We start from the raw sequence: 23,549 nt of genomic DNA, 5'->3' as shown, positions 1-23,549 counted from the left end.
CGTGTGCCACTGACAGAAAACAGGGTTAAGCTGTACGCAGAGAGATTCATAGAGCAGCACTCGACTGGACAAAAACACACTGAGTATCCCATTCTGCTTCCCCTCTATCCCTGCAGGCATTCTCTTTCTTTCTTTCTTTCTTTCTTTCTTTCTTTCTTTCCACCTCTCCCTCCCTCTATTAGTCTGGACCCTTTCTCTCTGCCATCTCACTCCTCCCATTCCCACCACAATCTCCCTTCAGGTCAGTGAGCATTAGTTCTCCCACAGGGGCAAGGGGAACGTTGGGACGGCAACGACTCCACGACGACAAGCCTCTCCGGCATCATTTCCACGACGACGCCATCTCGGCAGGAGCATTACCACGGTGACACCCTCTCCTTACACGCCTAGCGGACACTGTGGTCTGGTTAGCAGGTGCACCCTGCACAGAGACGGGGAGGGAGGGACATAACTACCTTCTTTCTGTCTCTCTCTCTCTCATATCTCTCTGAGTATTTTTGTATCTGACCTGGGATTCGACAACAAAGTTGACGGTAAAGACAACACTGGAGCTATGAGACCAAGATAAGAATGTGTTGAACCAGAGAACATGTTATGTCTCTCACAAGTAGCTCTGTTTTTCCAACTCAGGTCCTCAGCGACTTTGACTCGTCTGGTTGGTTGGCTGAGATCGTTCTAATTCGTTCTGTTCTGTGGGAATTGTTTTGAGCTGGTAGTTCGGTTCAGGAACACCCAGTCCCTACGTGACTTGAGTCCACTTGAGGGACGTCACCGACAGAAGGGTCAGAGGGCGACGGTGAGGTCACCGACCAGAGTGAGAAACTGGAGCAAGAGAGCTTGGCAATTGGACCCAACATGGAGGGGTACGGCTACGAACACTTTGGGGTGGATGGAGAGCGAGACAGCCACCAGATGGACTACCGGAGGATCGTAGGGGACACAGAGCTACCCCGTCCCAGCTCCAACCCCTCACCCCAAGACGCGGAGCACCTCTTCCGCCTCAGCCCCCATGGGCATGGACATGGGCATGAGACGGCCGCACAGCGATACAGCGCCACCCGCATCCAAGCTGGCTTTGGCCCTGAGAGGTGAGTTGGGCAAAGCAAGATTATGGTTAAAGCTGTACTAGAGTATTACTTAGTGAAATAAACTGGCATCCATTTGAAAAGAACAACATATTAGTGAAGGGCCAGGCAAAGAAGATTTTTAGATACTTGCTGAAATGTAGAATAGTTTACTAGCGTAGCAACTCTGGAGCTGACTCATGTTGAAATCCAACCTGAGTTAGAGTTGCACCACAGGGGGTTGGTGGCACCTAATTGGGGAGGATGGGCTCATGGTATTGGCTTGAGCCAATGGTATCAAATATATCAAACACATGGTTTTAATGTGTTTAATGCCATTCCATTTACTCCCTTCCAGCCATTATTATGAGCTGTCCTGCCCTCGGCAGCTTCCTGTGAGTTTCACCCCGTTTTGCCCTCAGAACAGTCTCAATTGGTCGGGGCATGGACAAGGTGTCGAAAGCGTTCCAAAGGGAAGCTGGCCCATGTTGACTCCAATGCTTCCCACAGTCAAGTTGGCTGGATGTCCTTTGTGTGGTGGACCATTCTTGATACACACGGGAAACTGTTGAGCATGAAAAACCCAGCAGCGTTGCACTTTTTGAGACACTCAAACCAGTGGCCTCGCACCTACTAGCATACCTTGTTCAAAGGTACTTAAATATTTTGTCTTGCCCATTCACAATGGCACACACACACAATCAATGTCTCAATGCTTAGAAATCCTTCTTTAACCTGTCTCCTCCCCTTCATCTACACTGATTGAAGTGGATGTAATAAGTGATATCAATAAGGGATCATAGCTTTCACCTGGATTCACCTAGTCAGCCCGTCGTGGAAAGAGCAGGTATTTCAAATTTGTTGTACACTCAGTGTATATTTGACTAGTGAGCATTCAAGCTGTAGCATTAGTTCCTCCCACTTGTTTTGACTAATTTTCATTACTTTGCTTTCACCATGGTTACAATATGTAAATACAGCCCATTGAGTAGTATCAGTTTACACTGCCACATAGCCCTGTGTTTAGTCTGGCTTGTCAATAACCTTGAAGTTAAATATCCTTGTTAGCCCATAATGAAGCTCTAGGACACCTGTGTCTTATATGGTTTATGGTCATTCTGAGCGTGGCCCCTAAACACATTGAAAAGCTATGATTCAGTGGCCTACTCTGATGCCAAAACAACAGAAACTGCCTCAAGGCTATTTTTGGAGTGGCAGGTCCCCTTATGCCTTGCAGCTAGGGCAGCAGGTGGAGAGCTTAATGGGATCGGGTTTGAATCAATGCTTGAAATAGCCACCGGTGTGCATAGAGGAATCTCTGACCAATATTGTGGGTGACCCACATTTAAAGCAGTGACCTCATGCACAGACACAGTACCCGCCAGATCACCTTGGTACTTGTCAAGGCTGGGAAGGCCCTCTGTGCTTTGCTTAGTACTGGAGGAGGGGCTCCTGGAATAGTGCCACACAGGGAGTAGGCCAAGGGACAATATACAGTGGGGCAAAAAAGTATTTAGTCAGCCACCAATTGTGCAAGTTCTCCCACTTAAAAAGATGAGAGAGGCCTGTAATTTTCATCAAAGGTACACTTCATACTTATTTTCCACCATAATTTGCAAATAAATTCATTAAAAATCCTACAATGTGATTTTCTGGATTTCTTTTCTCATTTTGTCTGTCATAGTTGAAGTGTACCTATGATGAACATTACGGGCCTCTCTCATCTTTTTAAGTGGGAGAACTTGCAAAATTGGTGGCTGAACTAAATACTTTTTTGCCCCACTGTACATCCATTCCCATGATAAATGTACTTGGGGCGAATTCTGTTTTAATGCAGGGTGGATCACTAGTCACCATTACAAATGCATTTGGTTTTATTTGCTCTGAATATCCGTGTGTTGGTTGAGTGCACACAGCGACAGCAGTCCCACACAATTTCATGCACAGGATCAAGAGTGCATGGGTTAGAATTCCCCACTCTCCAGGAAACGATGGTGAGAAGGAAGAACAAAACTCGCTTTATTGCGACATTGCTTGCATGGTGGTAGGTTGCAATTGCCTGTCAGTGAACACCGTCAGCCACTGATGGTATTGACAGCAATATGCTGTCCATGCTTCTTTTACAAAAGTGTGTGCTTGTGAGGGAGGTCTACTTCATCTGTCTGTGTGTCTGTGTACGTGTGTGTGTGCTCCTCTTCCCAACCCTGAACCATCACAGACATGGGAGAGTGTGGAACTGTTCGGTATGCAATGCTTGTGGATTCACAGGTCAACATACAGCACAATAGGCCAAGCCTAAATAATTCAGTCTGATTCTCCCAAATCCGTCAGCTTGAACACCAATGGTCTATTGACTTTTGTGCTTTTATTATCTGAATGGTCTCGACAGATGATAAAGGACGGGCCATTCTCTCTTTCTGTTTTAAACAGTCTGTCCTGCATTTGAAAGTCATCGGCCATGATATATAAGATAATAAGGAGAAAATGAGGTCAAAGTCCATCAATGTGTAGCCTCATCTACTGTAAATGTGTAAAATGTGATCTAGGCTATTTAAGGAGGTATGTAGCCTGGCTGGCTCTACTGGTCAATTGAGGTCTATCTAGACTAGAAAATGCCACTGTCGTCCGTATAATTGGTTACTAGTAACTGGTGGCATGTGACTTGTAAATCTGACAGTGGTGCTGTTCAGTTAATACCTCCAAACGTTGCACCTCACTGAACCATCTGAAAATAGTTGATTTGTGGGTTTTGTCAAAATACTAAAGTCACATTAGATTGATAAGTAGATAAGCATTATAAAAGTTGATTTCTACACATTTGGACGATTTAAGATTCTTGTTGATCCTAATAATAGAAGCCCAAGGCCTAGTATTCCAAAAACGGATGGTAGGAGAGCCTGCTGTTTATGTGGTTATATGTGGGTTATACAATGATAATATATGGACATTGGCACTGCCAGACTATAGTGCCAATTTCCCTGTAGCCTAAATGCATGATTTTCTCCTCCAAAAGATCTGCAGTGCAGATAATAGGTATATTACATAAATTACAAGGACATAATCTCACTAACCTGTAACGTCTGTGATTGAGTTGAGACGTTTACCCTCATGTTTCCGAATTCAATGAGTGCCCCACGTGGAGGAGAGGGGATGTGACGCATCCATTTTCGAAGCTTCTGCGAACATAGTCTTCTTCATAACGCGAATACACTGTAGCAGCGACAGGCAATCAAATTTGGACCAGCCTCGCATCACCACTTGAGTTTGTAGTAGGGGAATTAATTGTGGGTTGGTTACAATAGAGAAAGCACACATTGTTTCCGCTCATTTTGGACTTGCTAGCTAGCTACAGCTGGAAAGTTCGCATTTCCGAACAACGTGGTCATCTTCAAGAGGTAGAAAACGGTCTGGAATTGATTTTTGTTTCACATTTTCTTAACGTAGCTAACACTAGGTAAGTAAGACGAAGAACGTGGTGAGGTGGCTAATTGCTTAGAATACAGAGCATCTTCAGTAATGAGTTGAAACGTGTTAGTTAGCTTGCTAGCCGGCTACCGCTAGCTGACACATGCTCCTGCTGAATAACGCACTGATCATTTTGACCTGCGTGGCAAGAAAATAGATGGCTAATTTATAGTGCAGCTTTGGTGTTAAAATACATTGCAAACGATATGCTAAAGACATCATATGATGGATGGAAATCTATAAATACTTAGGCTGTGGACAGTTGGCTAGATTAGTCATTAATCGTTAATATAGCCATGTTTTATTCTCCCCGCATGTATTTTGAGCTCAAGGCATTGTAACCATTGTTAGGTACTCAGCAGTACAGTAGCCAGATAACGGTTGTAAGTGCTAGCTAACTACTGAAGCTAGCTATGGTATTGACAGGCATTGCTCACGGTTGCCTTTCAGCAGCTATCCAGAACACTGTAGGTAGTCTGGATAAATATGTGCTTGAAGGAAACGTTTTTGCTGAACAGATCATTGTTTAACGTGACTTATTAGCTCATAGTGTCGCTTCATGGCTGTTTTGTTCGCATGGACAGCCACCACAAGCAGTAAAGATAGAGGTGTTCTATCTTCCTGGTATTTATTGTAAATATATATATATATATATGTGTATGTATATATATGTATAGCAAACATGAGCAACTGTAAAGCAACGTGTTTTATTTAAACATGTAGCTAACATTAGTGCTTCTGCTATTTTAGGCATGGATATTTACACAACCGTGCATGAAAGGGTTAATTTCATGAGGCTATATTTTGCCAGCACTTTTATTTATTTCTTTTACCTTTATTTAACTAGGCAAGTCAGTTAAGAACAAATTCTTATTTTCAATGATGGCCTACGAACAGTGGGTTAACTGCCCGTTCAGGGGCAGAACGACAGATTTGTACCTTGTCAGCTCGGGGGTTGAACTTGCAACCTTCCGGTTACTAGTCCAATGCTCTAACCACTAGGCTGCCCTGCCGCATGTTAGTGGGTCATCCACATTTAGAAAACGCATAGTCGTTAGTGCGCAGCGATCTGTGTTTGTGAGTAAGGTTTGGTTTCAGTTTGACTATTTAAAAAAGTCATGATTTTGGGTTCGATAATAACAACACATAATGAAACAGTGAATAATATGTCCATGATTGTAGTGACTGCTTATCACTTAACCATTTATTCACATTATTTTACTTCAATGCAATATTTCAGTTGTGTATATTACATATGTTTTATTTGATGACTATTTCATTTCAAGTCATCTCACCTCTATAGAGCTGCTGTCTTGACAAAATCAGACAGTGTACTTCAATGTAAACAAGGCATACTTTTTTGACTGCTGAATAACAACTATCAATTTCAGGTAGAGATACTTTTGTATGTGGACACACCTTCAAATTAGTGGATTCAGCTATTTTAGCCACACCCGTTGTTGAGAGGTGTATAAAATCGAGCACACAGCCACACAATCTCAAAAGACAAACATTGACAGTAGAATGGCCTTACTGAAGAGCTCGGTGACTTTCAACGTGGCACCTTCATAGGATGCCACCTTTCGAATAAGTCAGTAAAATTTCTGCCTTGCTAGAGCTGCCCCGGTCATCTGTAAGTGCTGTTATTGTGAAGTGGAAACGTCTGGGGGCAAAAACGGATCAGCCACAAAGTGGTAGGCCACACAAGAACACAAAGCAGGAGTGCTGAAGCGCATAGTGTAAACATTCTGTCCTCGGTTGCAACAGCAACATCAGCACAAGAACGGTTCGTCTGGAGCTTCATGAAATGGGTTTCCATGGCCGAGTAGCCGCACACAAGCATACGATCACCATGCACAATGCCAAGCGTCAGCTAGAGTGGTGTAAAGCTCGCTGCCATTGGACTCTGGAATGATGAATCATGCTTCACCATCTGGCAGTCCGATGGACGAATCTGGGTTTGGAGGATGCCAGGAGAATGCTACCTTCCTGAATGCATAGTGCCAACTGTTAAGTTTGGAGGATGAATAATGGTCTGGGGCTGTTTTACATGAGTGGAGGCTGTTGTAGCAGCAATGTGTGCGTATTAATGCACATGATTTTGGAATGAGATGTTTGACGAGCAGGTGTCCACATACTTTTGGTTGTGTAGTGTACCTCGTGAAGCAACTGCTCTCCTTTCAATCGAGCTTTCTTGTCTCTTTAACCTGTTACTCCTACCCTCTACTTTTTCGAACATTCTGTTAAAAATCGCGCAACATTTCAGCGCCTGCTATTCATGCCGGGAATATAGTATATGCATATGATTAGTATGTGTGGATAGAAAACACTGACGTTTATAAAACTGGTTAAGTCACGGCTTTGACTATAACAGAACGTGCGTTTCATCGAAAAGCGCAGGAAAATCTGATCACTGAAAATGCGAAAATATATCCATGCGCCACCAGAACCCATTGTTGAATGTGAACCACATTAAATGGGGCCGAGGTTGCAATACCTACAGCTTCCACACAATGTCAACAGTCTTGTCATTTGCCTACGATTTGTCTCTTGGTTAAACGGACACAAGGTAGCGTCTTTCTTCCGGTCTCCGACCGGATATTTTGGTTGAGATTTACCCGGACATTATTTCCAGACGTACAGCTATAGAATATACATCGCCTCGTGATCAATTTGATCGCTTATTGACGTTTACTAATACCTAAAGTTGCATTACAAAAGTATTTCGAAGTGTTTTGTGAAAGTTTATCGTCAACTTTTTTTATTTAAAAAATGACGTTACGTTATAAAACTATTTTTTTCCTTGATCACAGTCTTCATAGATCGATATATAGGCTATATATGGACCGATTTAATCGGGGGGGAAAAAGACCCAATAGTGATGTTTATGGGACATCTAAGAGTGCCAACAAAGAAGATGGTCAGAGGTAATGAATGTTTTATATTTTAGTTGTGCGTTTTGTGTAGCGCCGACTATGCTAATTATTTTGTTTACGTCCCCTGCGGGTCTTTTGGGGTGTTACATGCTATCAGATAATAGCTTCTCATGCTTTCGCCGAAAAGCATTTTAAAAATCTGCCTTGTTGCCTGGATTCACGAGTGTAGCTTTAATTCAGTACCCTGCATGTGTATTTTAATGAACGTTTGAGTTTTAACGAGTGCTATTAGCATTTAGCGTAGCGCATTTGCATTTCCAGATGTCTAGATGGGACGCCTGCGTGTCGGGTAGGAGCAAGAGGTTAATGTAGCAAGCTAAAAGAAACACAGATGGACAAGTAGGCATGCAATGGATTATGGTCATTATAGGTAAATACCACGTTTTCCATGCTAAACTATGTAGAATATTGGCCTTTTGAAAACTACAACTCCCAAATACATCGAACAGTTTGGGCTTGATATCATTTGTCTCTAGAGAAACTGCACAACATGCGCATTGATATCACAGAAAAACATGAACGGAATGCCTTGTTTAAAAAAAACGACTAGTCATTCACAGGCGCAAAGCGTCGTCACCTTTTAACCCTTCATCTATTGATAGCTAGTTATATTTGAAAATGCATCTAATGTTAAATTTTAAACGATGTCTATAATCTAATGCCTGCTTGTCATCCTTTTCATTTAACAGCATGGCTGATTACCTGATCAGTGGTGGTACGGGCTATGTCCCAGAAGACGGACTCTCCGCACAACAGCTTTTCTCCGTTGGAGACGGCCTCACCTACAAGTAAGTTCAGTTCAACCACAATACAAATGCCAAATAGAACCGTATTGTGCAAGTACGCTCTCGAACTGTCCAAACCTAAGCGCAAGCGATGATGGACGATATGCGGGCGGCGCTTTGTAATGATGGCCAACACGTTTTGAATCGCAGATCTGCTCAACAACAGTCTGTTGTCGCTGATGGTCAAACGGCAGAAGAGCTATGCTCTAAAGGCGACGGGTTGACTTACAAGTGAGTAAAACGGTTGACTTTTCAACCATTTTGACACTATATACACTATACTGTAAAAACATTTTGTCTCCAAACGATGAGTTCATATAGGGGAAGCAAATGATTGTCCCATTAAAAATAGATTTGAATCAATAAAGTACCTTGTTGATGAATTTGGCAGAAGTAAACACCACATTCGTCACCAATTGTATTATTTAAATGTTTAGCTGGCTGAGAAAAACACTGATCTGTACAGATGAATGAGTAGGACAGGGGTGGTGGGGGTTGATTGTTTATTAACCTGATCTGTACAGATGAAAGAGTAGGACAGGGGTGGTGGGGGTTGATTGTTTATTAACCTGATCTGTACAGATGAATGAGTAGGACAGGGGTGTTGATTGTTTATTAACCTGATCTGTACAGATGAATGAGTAGGACAGGGGTGGTGGGGGTTGATTGTTTATTAACCTGATCTGTACAGATGAATGAGTAGGACAGGGGTGGTGGGGGTTGATTGTTTATTAACCTGATCTGTACAGATGAATGAGTAGGACAGGGGTGGTGGGGGTTGATTGTTTATTAACCTGATCTGTACAGATGAATGAGTAGGACAGGGGTGGTGGGGGTTGATTGTTTATTAACCTGATCTGTACAGATGAATGAGTAGGACAGGGGTGGTGGGGGTTGATTGTTTATTAACCTGATCTGTACAGATGAATGAGTAGGACAGGGGTGTTGATTGTTTATTAACCTGATCTGTACAGATGAATGAGTAGGACAGGGGTGGTGGGGGTTGATTGTTTATTAACCTGATCTGTACAGATGAATGAGTAGGACAGGGGTGTTGATTGTTTATTAACCTGATCTGCACCATAGGATGATATTTGCTTCTGGTAATGATATGACTGCATCTTTAACTGCTCTGAAGAATCATAGTGCATGAACTGCTATTTGATTCTTTGAGACATTCAATAACTGTCTAATCTATCTAGTAATGACATCTGATTGCACTCATATCCTAAGGCCCTTTATCTGCTCATTTCATATTCACTTGTTTTTACTTTCACTGAATAACCCTCAATCTACTTTCACTCTGTTTTAAAACTAACTTGATTTCAACAAGCGAAGCATTGGACTGCCCCAATATGACAGACGGTCATTGCATTGGCATGTTGCCACAGCAAGCTACTTCACTAATTTCACCCCTTTGCCCAAGACTGTTGCCCAAAATTCTTTGCATCGTTTTGCTTCTTGAACATACCTCTGGCTAGAGGACTTTACAAAAATGACTAACTGCTATAAAAATGCTTCCAACACAAAATAGAGTAACATTCACATCCTTGTGTTAATGTTGTAGCCTATGTCTTTTGACTATATGTGGCTCCGTCCCAAATGGTACCCTGTCCCCTACAAAGTGCATTACTTTTGACCATAGGGAATAGGGTGCCATTTAGTATGGAACCCATGTTACAGATTAAATGGATACCGTAGGGCCTCCCAAGTGGTGCAGCAGTGCTCTGACGAGCCGGGCGCTTGCAAGCTGACACGGTAGCCAGTTGGACGGTCTTTCCTCCGACTCATTGGTGCAGCTGGCTTCCGGGTTAAGCGAGCAGTGTGTCAAGAAGCAGTGCGGCTTGACAGGTTCGTGTTTCGGGAAGACGCATGGCTCTCGACCTTCGCCTAAACAGAGTCCGTAGGGAGTTGCAGCAATCGTACAAGACTCTAACTACCAATGGAATATCATGAAATTGGGGAGAAAAAGGGGGTAAAAGTTGAAAAAAATCTATATTAAATGGATACCCTGTTCATTCTAAACCGATTATGTGGCGTTTGTGAGACAAACAATATTTAGACAACAAGCAGGTACAACTCAACCATTTTGTTTCTTACAGTTGAACCCTAATTGCTCCTGTAAGTTGCTCTGGATAAGAGCGTCTGCTAAATGACTAAATGTTATGGTTCAGACTTAACATCCACACAATAATGGTATTCACTATTTACATTACACATTTGAATGGAGAGTTAGTCCCAGTTCACAGGGGTTAATTGATTAGGTAATGTATGTGTGTGTGATACCGGCGCGTCCCTCCACTCCTTAATGAAGCACGTCCTGCTTAAAGGCAAGGCAGAGCACATGACTAGCCCGAGGTACTGTCATGTGAGCGGCTCGGGGGACGACATCAGAGGACGTGAGGATGCCCTCCTTTTCACCACATCTGTTCCCGTATTACCTGTATCATACAGCTGTGTCTCCACCATGGCAACCACAGACAACTGCCTCACAAACATGGCTACCCAGGACGGTAGCGACGGTGGCTCATTCTCAATTCGTCTTTCCCTATCTCCTCGGCTCCTTTTTAACCCTATTAAAGGAGAAGGTCTAAAGTCACCCCCCTCGGACTTTCTTCTCCAATGTATTTTGAGAGTGAGGTGGGGATGCAAGGAATCGAAGACAAGATCCATTGAGAAAGATCCAGTGAGAACACATCTGGCTAAGGCCTACTGGCTTTGAGGTGTTTGCTTACCTGTTGCTGCTGTAATCTGGCAGGTTTACTGTCCACACCAACACACTGGAGCTGAATACACGCTCCCTTATGAAAGTGTTCGCCAGGGTGAGCTGAGATGTTCTGGCAGGGTCTCAAGACCATTTCACCAAGCTGGATCAGGGTGAGCTGAGATGTTCTGGCAGGGTCTCAAGACCATTTCACCAAGCTGGATCAGGGTGAGCTGAGATGCTCTGTCAGGGTCTCAAGGCCATTTCACCAAGCTGGATCAATATTCTTTCAGCAACTCAACATTTTCTAGGACAGCAGAAGACTCTGCTGCGTGTTATTATCATATATTACCCCTGTCATAAAGAATTTGTCAATCCAGTCATTTTCTTTCAAAGGCTTCATGGGAGGATTCCATGATGATGTCTTATGATCACAGCCACCTAATCATCCTCGGCTTCTAATTAGCCCCGTTCAAGCCCCCTCATCTCTCCAACGCAATTCTCCCCCGGGACATTGGTGTAGAAGACTGTATTCTCAATCCACTTATGTGGCAAAGGGACGAGAAATGAAAAGATTACAATCGTGACATAATTCTTCATGTGTAGTGCACTGCCTTTGCAGAAGTGTAGAACCACGTTATGAAGTAGTGCTATCCAGGCTTGTGTCAAATTGTCTGCATGAAATGAAGTTGAATCAAGTCGCACCCAGCATTACTAGGGCCCGAAGCGGTTTTAATAACAGAACTGTCAGGCAATAGATATTTAAACATTAATAGTATGCAAGACTAGACAGGTAAGTGCACTCTAAATCAGACCTACCCACTTTCTCTACTTAGTGGCTGAAGGGTCATACTAATGTCTAACTCGGGCAGTTTGTGGTTGTCTACAGCACTTGTGTGGCCGAAATGGCATTATGCATTTGTCCACATTCAACATTCGAATGCACACCATATTGACAGGTAGCCAGTGTTGTCTTTGGTATTTAAAACCCTAATGGGTCACGTGTGCCAAGTCACACTAGTTAGTTCTTCTCGAATGCCGTATATAATTATTTACTCCTGTAGACAACTTACATTTTAACCTGGACAAAAAACAATTTCATTGCTTTTAGGTGTGCCATCTCCACAAGGGAAGTCCTAATCTAGGTCTTACTCATCAAGATCCCATTTTCCACATTTTCTGTTGCATTCTGGGTCAACCTGGCCACTTAACTTCTTAGTGATCCCTTCGCGCGCCAATCCGTTAACGGGATTGATTTGACAAAACCCAGTGAAATAGCAGCGCGCCAAATTCAAAAACAGAAATACTCATAATAACAATTGATGAATCAAACAAGTGTTATACATCGGTTTAAAGATTAACTTCTTTTTAATCGAGCCACAGTGTCAGATTTTAAAAAGGGTTTACGACGAAACCAAACCATGCTATTATTTGAGGACAGCAACCCATCAAACAAACACATGAAAATCACATTTCAGCCCGCCAGGCGCGACACAAAAGTCAGAAATAACGATATAATTCATGCCTTACCTTTGAAGATCTTTCTTCTGTTGGCACTCCAATATGTCCATTAGACATCACAAATGGTCCTTTTGTTTGATAAATTCTGTCGTTAATAAATATCCATTTATTTGGCGCGTTTGATCCAGAAAAACACTGGTTCCAACACACAACATGACTACAAAGTATCTAATATAGTTACCTGTAAATTTGATCCAAACATTTAAAACAACTTTCCTAATCAACTTTAGGTATTTTTAAACGTAAATAATCGATACAATTTAAGACGGGATAAACTGTGTTCAATACCGGACGAAAACACAGTGGAGCGAGCTTTCAGGTCGTGCCCCCCAACCACAACAGTACACTAGACTTGACCCTCGTTCTGAACAGCCATACTCCTTCATTTCTCAAAGGAAAAACATCAACCAATTTCTGAAGGCTGTTGACATCTAGTGGAAGCGATAGGAACTGCAAGCAAGTGTCTTAGAAATCTAGATCCACAGAGAACTCATTGAAAAGAGTGACCTCAAAAGTTTTTTTCCTGGATGGTTTGTCCTCTGGGTTTCGCCTGCCAAATAAGTTATGTAATACTCACAGACATCATTTTAACAGTGTTAGAAACGTTAGTGTTTTCTATCCGAATCTACCAATTATATGCATATCGTATATTCTGGGACTGAATAGCAGGGAGTTTACTTTGGGCACGCTTTTCATCCGAACGTCAAAATACTGCCCCCTAGCCTTAAGAAGTTTTAAGTATAGGTTACAGGTTAAACCCAAGTGACCACTGTAACTTGTATTCTGTAATGGAAATTGGTGGCAAATCCAAAAACTCGAAATAAATTAAATGGCTACTTATCAACTGATCCAGTGACACTTTTTACCATTTGGCTCATGCTGGTTAGGGGTAGGTCTGGCTATTGCGAGCTGATCCAGAATCAGTGTAGTTTTGTGGTTTCCTTAAATACTGGCAGATGTTTTCCCCTCTGCCTCCCTGTCCCAGACTGTGTTGATGTTTGTGAGGTGTCTGGCGGTTGCAGCCGCACCCCTCCCTGTCCCGTTTGGTAGACCTATTTTAGGCCCCATCTTTTCACCCACACAGGCGGAGGAGAGGGGGGAATTGTCTGATGGATGATAAAGGACAGGGGGCCATTCTCTTTCTCTGTTTTTGTTTCTCTCGCTCGCTCCTCCCGTTCGCTCGCTCCTCCCGTTCTATCTGATTTAGAGCCCATTCTCTCCTGCACTCCTCCCTCTTATTCTGGTTTTCACTTTTTCCCCATCTCTCTCTCTCTGACAGACTCACTTATTTGTCTCTCCCTCTCTGTCCAGTCTGTCTGTGTTTTCACACCCATCTGCCAAACCACCAGATCCACCCATCTGTGAAAAACGCACATCATCCTTCTTTTTCCCTCTGTCTCATATGCTCTCTACTGCTCTCTCTCTGCCTGCCATTGTGTTCATACAGTGTAAGAAATGAAGTTGAACCCCAGATGCTTTTGTGAAGCACTGGACTAACAGGGTGAGACAGTGTTTCTCTTTAGACTAGAGTACAAGGCAAAGGGAAGGGGCAGCTTGATCAGCGATCACTAGAGGGCAAACTTATGAACGTACCGTTTTTGGGATCAAGACATTTACTATTTAGTTCTTAACGCAAACTCACTTGTAGTTTATTCAAATTTATACCACATGCAACTTTCGGGTCAGACTCCTCAACCATTGCGAGAACTAGTTTCCCCTATATTGTTACCAGGCTCGGTCGAAGAAGCAGTTCTAGGGGCTAATTTGCACATATTCCCCTTGTGGCTTTCAACACTTCCTGCTTTGGACCCAACTCCAACATGGTGGAGTTACTTGTAAAAGCTGAAATTGGTCGGGGTAAAGGGTGAGGGGTTTATAATAGGCCACTTCTGACCCACTGTCACCAGTTGGCTGGCAGTTGCATTGCACTGCACTATGAATCTTGTAGTCCTCTTGTGTAAAGCCATCTTTCTTTAGCCATGACTACCTGTGAACCTTGACCCCTGACCTCTTGCTCTGTCTGTCTTTCAGCGACTTCCTGATTCTGCCGGGCTTCATTGATTTTGCCTCGGACGATGTGGTGAGTAGTCCTCTCTTCTCTGACTGTCAAGACCTTCCAGAAAGCTAAGACAATTCAATATGGGTTTTGAGCAGGCTGGGTATTTCTGATTTCTTTATAACTAACTCGTTAAAATCATTACAATTGTTGCATTTATATTTTTGTTGCCAGTCATCTTGCCAGACCCATCTTCAGCCTACTGTTTTTTATTTTTATTTTTTATTTAACCAGGTAGGCCTTTATTTAACCAGGTAGGCTTAAGAACACCTTTATTTAACCAGGTAGGCTAGTTGAGAACACCTTTATTTAACCAGGTAGGCTAGTTGAGAACACCTTTATTTAACCAGGTAGGCTAGTTGAGAACACCTTTATTTAACCAGGTAGGCTAAGAACACCTTTATTTAACCAGGTAGGCTAGTTGAGAACACCTTTATTTAACCAGGTAGGCTAGTTGAGAACACCTTTATTTAACCAGGCTAGTTGAGAACACCTTTATTTAACCCGGTAGGCTAGTTGAGAACACCTTTATTTAACCCGGTAGGCTAGTTGAGAACACCTTTTATTTAACCCGGTTGTTGAGAACACCTTTATTTAACCCGGTAGGCTAGTTGAGAACACCTTTATTTAACCAGGTAGGCTAGTTGAGAACACCTTTATTTAACCAGGTAGGCTAGTTGAGAACACCTTTATTTAACCAGGTAGGCTTAAACACAGGTAGGCTAGTTGAGAACACCTTTATTTAACCAGGTAGGCTAGTTGAGAACACCTTTATTTAACCAGGTAGGCTAGTTGAGAACACCTTTATTTAACCAGGTAGGCTAGTTGAGAACAAGTTCTCATTTGCAACTGCGACCTGGCCAAGATAAAGCATAGCAGTGTGAACAGACAACACAGAGTTACACATGGAGTAAACAATTAACAAGTCAATAACACAGTAGAAAAAAAGGGGAGTCTATATACAATGTGTGCAAAAGGCATGAGGAGGTAGGGGAATAATTACAATATTGCAGATTAACACTGGAGTGATAAATGATCAGATGATCATGTACAGGTGGAGATATTGGTGTGCAAAAGAGCAGAAAAGTAAATAAATAAAAACTGTGGGGATGAGGTAGGTGAAAATGGGTGGGCTATTTACCAATAGATTATGTACAGCTGTAGCGATCGGTTAGCTGCTCAGATAGCTGATGTTTGAAGTTGGTGAGGGAGATAAGTCTCCAACTTCAGCTATTTTTTTATTTTATTTTATTTTTTTTATTTTTTTTTGCAATTCGTTCCAGTCACAGGCAGCAGAGTACTAGAACGAAAGGCGGCCGAATGAGGTGTTGGCTTTAGGGATGATCAGTGAGATACACCTGCTGGAGCGCGTGCTACGGATGGGTGTTGCCATCGTGACCAGTGAACTGAGATAAGGCGGAGCTTTACCTAGCATGGCCTTGTAGATGACCTGGAGCCAGTGGGTCTGGCGACGAATATGTAGCGAGGGCCAGCCGTTTAGAGCATACAAGTCACAGTGGTGGGTAGTATAAGGTGCTTTAGTGACAAAACGGATGGCACTGTGATAAACTGCATCCAGTTTGCTGAGTAGAGTGTTGGAAGCGATTTTGTAGATGACATCGCCGAAGTCGAGGATCGGTAGGATAGTCAGTTTTACTAGGGTAAGCTTGGCAGCGTGAGTGAAGGAGGCTTTGTTGCGGAATAGAAAGCCGACTCTTGATTTGATTTTCGATTGGAGATGTTTGATATGGGTCTGGAAGGAGAGTTTGCAGTCTAGCCAGACACCTAGGTACTTGTAGGTGTCCACATATTCAAGGTCGGAACCATCCAGTGTGGTGATGCTAGTCGGGCATGCGGGTGCAGGCAGCGATAGGTTGAAAAGCATGCATTTGGTTTTACTAGCGTTTAAGAGCAGTTGGAGGCCACGGAAGGAGTGTTGTATGGCATTGAAGCTTGTTTGGAGGTTAGATAGCACAGTGTCCAATGATGGGCCGAAAGTATATAGAATGGTGTCGTCTGCGTAGAGGTGGATCAGGGAATCGCCCGCAGCAAGACCAACATCATTGATATATACAGAGAAAAGAGTCGGCCCGAGAATTGAACCCTGTAGCACCCCCATAGAGACTGCCAGAGGACCGGACAGCATGCTCTCCGATTTGACACACTGAACTCTGTCTGCAAAGTAATTGGTGAACCAGGCAAGGCAGTCATCCGAAAAACCGAGGCTACTGAGTCTGCCGATAAGAATCTGGTGATTGACAGAGTCGAAAGCCTTGGCAAGGTCGATGAAGACTGCTGCACAGTACTGTCTTTTATCGATGGCGGTTATGATGTCGTTTAGTACCTTGAGTGTGGCTGAGGTGCACCTGTGACCGGCTCGGAAACCAGATTGCATAGCGGAGAAGGTACGGTGGGATTCGAGATGGTCAGTGACCTGTTTGTTGACTTGGCTTTCGAGGACCTTAGATAGGCAGGGCAGAATGGATATAGGTCTGTAACAGTTTGGGTCCAGGGTGTCTCCCCCTTTGAAGAGGGGGATGACTGCAGCAGCTTTCCAATCCTTGGGGATCTCAGACGATATGAAAGAGAGGTTGAACAGGCTGGTAATAGGGGTTGCGACAATGGCGGCGGATAGTTTCAGAAGGAAGGAGAAGGAGGTGCTCTTGTTCTCCATGGACTTCACAGTGTCCCAGAACTTTTGGAGTTTGAGCTACTGTTCTGTTCATGGGCTCAATTCCACTTTGTTCTGAGACCCTCTTCCCTAGCCCATTCCTCTTAAGTGTTCAGAGTAATGGGTAGGTAACCTTTCGGTTACTAGTCCAACACTAACCATGAAGGCTGCCCAACGCTTAAGAGCTGTTGAACTGGTTAACCTTTCGGTTACTAGTCCAACACTCTAACCACTAAGCTACCCTGCTGGTTACTGGCCCAACGCTCTAACCACTAGGCTACCTGCTGGTTACTGACCCAACTCTCTAACCACTAGGCTACCTGCTGGTTACTGACCCAGCGCTCTAACCACTAGGCTACCTGCCGCCCCTACGCTCTAACCACTAGGCTACCTGCTGGTTACTGACCCAACGCTCTAACCACTAGGCTACCTGCTGGTTACTGACCCAGCGCTCTAACCACTAGGCTACCTGCTGGTTACTGGCCCAGCGCTCTAACCACTAGGCTACCTGCTGGTTACTGGCCCAACGCTCTAACCACTAGGCTACCTGCTGGTTACTGGCCCAACGCTCTAACCACTAGGCCGTCCCAGACTGGTTCTTCCAGATCTCTGAAAACTACAGGGATAATGACTATGGGTGCACCAAGTGGGAGCAGTATTGCTTCCTACACATTCCTTATTATTTCAGCAGACACTCCTTGCCAGAGCCACTTCTGAAACCAAAGCCTCTTTACAGTCTGCTGTGTCCACACAGACGCACAAACCACCCTCTGCATTCAAAGCCAAAACCTCATTCTGTAATTGCAGATTTTCCAAAAATAATTTTTACTCTCAGCTTCCTTCGTCATCCCTAACCTCCGAGCCACCCTATTTTTTTTTACCAAGATGGCCTCCCACGCCTGGTTTCTCTGTCTCTCTCTCTGTATACGGTTGTGCCTGGTTGGTTGGTTGCTCACTCTTTTCTCAGGGGATGATGTGAGCGTTAATCTCAGGCTTTATGTGAAATCCCCCTGCCCTTCTCTCTCGTCCATCAGGAGTTTTTAATCTAATTGATATCTCTAATCTCCTTTTTTGTCCAGACTAGAACACAGCCCTCGTTGCTGTGGAAGGTGCCTGTCTGCGTTGTTGCCGTGGCGTTGTGGGTAGTCTCCGTAGGGTTGTAACCTGGTCTATTTTCTTGACGGTGGTGTCAGTCTGGTAACTTGGACGAGCCTGTGTTTGTCTGTCTCAACTGTGAATACAGTCAAAGTTCATGCAATAATATTTGTTTAGACTGTAGTTTAAAATATACCCCCCACCCTCTTCCACACAGGGATGTTTTATACGTGTGAGGTGGGCCTCTGTCTGGTGTTTCAATGGGGAAGTTATTGCTGGTCACACCATGTGCAGAGGTGGTCTCTCAATTTTGAAGGTTAGCCCTTTGTAGAATTTGGCAGGGTGGTGCAGTTGAGCTAACAAAATGGCTGCCAGTGTCCAGTCTTTTTCTTCACCCACCCCCATTTCAGAAACACAATAGTTGGTATGGTAGTTTACATTTGCCAAAGATAAGGGAGGGAAGCTCTTAACGTCATAAAATGCATGCTCTGGTTTTCTCATGGTGAGGAATGCCATGTTTTCCCTCCCAGCTGAGAAGACTGTGGAAGTGGCCAAGACTTTTTTTTATTTTTTATAAAATGGAACTTTCCCAGTGTGTTGGCAGATAGTTTCTAACAAGGTCACAGCCTGATTGTGCAAAACGTCTCCAGAAAGTCAAAACATCGGTCTTGTCTCTCTGATGACAGATTTAAAAAAATATATATTTTTTTTTATTTAACTAGGCAAGTCAGTTAAGAACAAATTCTTATTTACAATGACTGCCTAGCCTGGCCGAACCCAGACGTTGCTGGGCCAATTGTGCGCCGCCTTATGGGACTCCCAATCACTGCCGGATGTGATGCAGCTGCGCCATCGGGAGCCCATATAAAATGTAGCACCTGATAATTTACATTTAGGCCAGATGGCGATGTCTGCTTTACAGTTGCATGTTCTTTACTTGCTGTTGCAACTCTCGTCTGAGACTTTGAGACTCATCGTCCAGTCAGCCATTGAAAGCATGCTTGAGAAACGTGACCAAAAGCTGTCATTTTCCTTAGGCCAATCCACATAGGACAAACTTGCTCTTTGGAGCATGTCTGCCCCCTAGTGGACAACTGAGAAAGCAACCTTTACTATTACAAGCAATGATGGTCAAGGTTCTATTTTCTTTATGAAGTAAATGACTTACACTCTGTATTAGAAATGAATAATATTGAGTATATTTCCTGTGTGGACATTTACACTCACTGCAACAGATTGTAATACCTCAATTGGGCCGACCAACCAGTGTTCCCGCACGGTGGCTAACCAGGCTATCTGCATTGTGTCCCACCCACCACCCCCAACCACTCTTTTACGCTACTGCTACTCTCTGTTCATCATATATGCATAGTCACTTTAACCATATCTACATGTACATACTACCTCAATCAGCCTGACTAAATGGTATGTAGCCTCGCTACTTTTACAGCCTCGCTACTGTATATAGCCTGTCTTTTTACTGTTGTTTTATTTCTTTACCTACCTATTGTTCACCTAATACCTTTTTTGCACTATTGTTTAGAGCTTGTAAGTAAGCATTTCACTGTAAGGTGATCCTGTTGTATTCAGAGCACGTAAACTTAAACTTCGATTTGATTTAATATTATTTATTTTGCTGAGTGACTGATTTCCTGAACATGTTGTGGGTTATTGAGCCAATATGTCCTCCTTACTTTCTCCACCAGGACCTGACCTCTGCCCTGACCAGGAAGATCACCCTGAAGACGCCTCTCATCTCCTCCCCGATGGACACAGTCACAGAGTCATCGATGGCCATCGCCATGGCGGTGAGACCTTGCAGCCTGACATTCAAGCCAGTTAAAAAAATATATATGTGTGTTTGTCCTCTATGCTAGAAATTACTGTGTGCTTTCCACATCTGCCCCAATCAAAGTGTTTTGTGTTGCTGGGGGGGAAACGTACCATAAACAGTATTCCGTCTCCCAAAAGTGTGTTTTATTTGTCGGGTGTTTTTGACTGCCTTTTAGCTCATGGAGGCATCGGCCTCATCCATCACAACTGCACCCCTGAATTCCAAGCCAACGAGGTCCGCAAGGTTAAGGTGAGACCCCATAAACACCTATGAAAGCATTTACCCTTTGTAGTTAATGACTTGCATCATTTTATATTGATTGGTATTAAATGGTTTGCGGTGCATCTATACACACATGGTTTATTAACAGATATTTGTTGTTTGTCCAGAGGTTTGAGCAGGGCTTCATCACAGACCCTCTTGTAATGAGCCCCCGTCACACGGTGGCGGACGTGTTCGAGGCCAAGACTCGCCACGGCTTCTCTGGCATCCCTGTCACCGAGACTGGCAAGATGGGCAGCAAGCTGGTGGGCATCATCACCTCCAGAGACATCGACTTCCTCTCCGAGAAGGACCACAGCCGACCACTGGAGGAGGCCATGACTAAGAGGGAGGAGCTAGTGGTGGCCCCAGCCGGTGTCACGCTGAAAGAGGCTAACGACATTCTACAGCGGAGCAAAAAAGGTGAGCCAGTCAGTACAGTCCTTCTGGGAGTCTATTGTGGCCTGTTTTCTGGTACATTGTTCTATTGTATCATCCTCAACGTATTATTGGTCTTTGGTTTGCTGTACAAGGTCATTTATGAACTGTTTGAGGTTAGATGGCAGAATTACAAAGTCTCTTCGCCCCCCCCACCAGGCAAGCTGCCCATCGTGAACGACAATGATGAGCTGGTGTCCATCATCGCCAGGACAGACTTGAAGAAGAACAGGGACTACCCCCTGGCCTCCAAAGACTCTCGCAAACAGCTGCTGTGCGGAGCCGCCATCGGCACCAGGGACGACGACAAATACAGACTGGACCTACTGATGCAGGCCGGGGTCGACGTGGTCGTACTGGTGGGTTTGAGGTTGGGGTTATTGGGATTGGGATCCAGTTTTGGTGGACAGATGGGGTTTGGTTAGATTGAGGTAGATGGGAGGGTTGGGGTTAGTGGTTGACCTTTCATCATGCAGTTTTGGTGGACATGGTGGTTAGTGGTTGACCTGTTTCATGCAGTTTTGGTGGACATGGTGGTTAGTGGTTGACCTGTTCATACAGTGGACATTTTAGGGTGGACATGGTGGTTAGTGGTTGACCTGTTCATACAGTTTTGGTGGACATGGTGGTTAGTGGTTGACCTGTTCATACAGTTTTGGTGGACATGGTGGTTAGTGGTTGACCTGTTCATACAGTTTTGGTGGACATGGTGGTTAGTGGTTGACCTGTTCATACAGTTTTGGTGGACATGGTGGTTAGTGGTTGACATTTTCATGCAGTTTTTTGTATTTTTTATTTGACCCCTTTTTCTCCCCAATTTCGTGTTATCCAATTGTTTAGTAGCTACTATCTTGTCTCATCGCTACAACTCCCGTACGGGCTCAGGAGAGATGAAGGTTGAAAGTCATGCGCCACAAGAGTCGCTGGTGCGCGATGAGACAAGGATTTCCCTACCGGCCAAACCCTCCCTAACCCGGACGACGCTAGGCCAATTGTGCCTCCCGGTCACGGCCGGTTACGACAGAGCCTGGGCGCGAACCCAGAGTCTCTGGTGGCACAGCTGGCGCTGCAGTACAGCGCCCTTAACCACTGCGCCACCCGGGAGGCCCCGGTCATACAGTTTTGGTGGACATGGTGGTTAGGTGTGAGTTACGGTTGGGTTTCAGGTCTAAATGGCAGTAGACCGTGGCACTGCAGTGCAGACATGACTTGTTTTCTCTGTTTCTGCAGGATTCCTCACAAGGCAACTCTGTGTATCAGGTCAACATGATCAACTACATCAAACAGAAGTACAGCGAGCTGCAGGTGGTGGGAGGGAACGGTGAGCGAGTGGAGCGCTGGGACAGGATTTATCACTATGACGCTTCCAGCCATCCAGTTTCAGATCTTTGAGAGGCTATCAAGATCAGTCTTGGGGGGGGAAATACATTAGACACTTAAACACTAAACCTTTCTTTTCCTGCCTTCTGATGATGTTGTGTGTTGTCTCTTGTAGTGGTGACGGCAGCCCAGGCCAAGAACCTGATTGATGCAGGAGTGGACGCTCTGAGAGTGGGCATGGGCTGTGGCTCCATCTGTATCACCCAGGAAGGTAGTGACCCCACCCCTGATACTATCAACCTTACAGGATCAATTCACATCTGAATGCAGGAGAGGACTGTTGCTGGTTTTATATTTCAACCCACTTGCGGAATTGACTGAGGTGAAATGGAATTGACCCAACCCAGAATCTACACCTTGCGTGCGATTTGGAATTGTAGTATTACATGTCTAAATGTTATGATATAAGAGTGTAGTGATGTTAAATAGAAATGTGATAATACGCATAGGATTCTCTACCCATAGCAGCTGGCTTTGGATCAGTTCTAATGTAAGGTCAACCAAGGAAGCTACACAGCAAAACTGGAGAAGGATCAGAGCAGCGAGTAACCAACCAAGATGCTACGCTGGTTGCTAGTCTCTGTCGCCGTGGTGATTTATGAAGGCTCTGCTCTTGGTTACCATGGCGACGACTTTCTCCACAGCATTACGTTCAGCAAATAATGGCAAACGTTTTTCAAGCGCAAAACAAACATCCTTATTGGAAGAACATATTCAATCCTTTTATTTTTTAACTGAACACCTTGATTCTGATATTACTTCCGTAAAACAATCCATCCATCCATCGGGCCCAACCGAACACCGCCTGACTACACTGGTCATAGGATATGTTACCATGGTAAGGTGACGCATTTCCTGTCTCCGTCTCCCGTAGTGATGGCGTGCGGGCGGCCTCAGGGCACCTCGGTGTATAAGGTGGCAGAGTATGCTAGACGTTTCGGTGTGCCAGTCATCGCAGACGGCGGCATTCAGACCGTGGGCCACGTGGTCAAGGCTCTCTCACTCGGGGCATCCACAGGTACCTTTCATTCACTTGTTAATTCATGCGTTCACTCTTTCATAGTCATTCATTGTTTCATTGTCATGCATTCATTACCATTCACTCTTCTGTTGTCATTTATTCACCCATTCATTCATTTAGCTTAATCCTTCATGAACCCCTTTTATAGCATGCACTAGGTCAATGTGGTTAATTTCATAGGCTAGAATAGGTGTATAGCAGGGCTGTCAATGTCGGTCCTGGAGGGCCAAAACACTTCTGGTTTTCATCCTCGCCTTCTAATCAGCTGATTCAGACCTGGGACACCAAGTAGTGCAATTAACGAGCAGGTAGAACCAG

General features: G+C 44.3%; 1 protein-coding gene across 1 annotated transcript; it reads left to right on the top strand.

The window, feature by feature from the left end:
- Positions 1-492: 492 nt before the first annotated feature.
- Positions 493-23,228, top strand: LOC127922041 (inosine-5'-monophosphate dehydrogenase 1a-like; the record flags this gene model as incomplete). Its single annotated transcript, XM_052505623.1, has 11 exons — positions 493-1,088; positions 8,155-8,253; positions 8,401-8,481; positions 14,507-14,555; positions 20,004-20,115; positions 20,307-20,380; positions 20,521-20,815; positions 20,990-21,189; positions 22,061-22,151; positions 22,326-22,421; positions 23,085-23,228. Coding segments are annotated over exons 1-11 (1,474 nt in total), but the record flags the coding sequence as incomplete, so codon positions are not given.
- Between the last annotated feature and the right edge of the window lie 321 nt (positions 23,229-23,549).

Source organism: Oncorhynchus keta, unplaced genomic scaffold (genome assembly GCF_023373465.1).
Source record: "Oncorhynchus keta strain PuntledgeMale-10-30-2019 unplaced genomic scaffold, Oket_V2 Un_contig_2440_pilon_pilon, whole genome shotgun sequence".
Taxonomy (NCBI): domain Eukaryota; kingdom Metazoa; phylum Chordata; class Actinopteri; order Salmoniformes; family Salmonidae; genus Oncorhynchus; species Oncorhynchus keta.
Note: the sequence above shows the minus strand (reverse complement) of the source record. Positions and strands in the feature narration are given on the sequence as shown.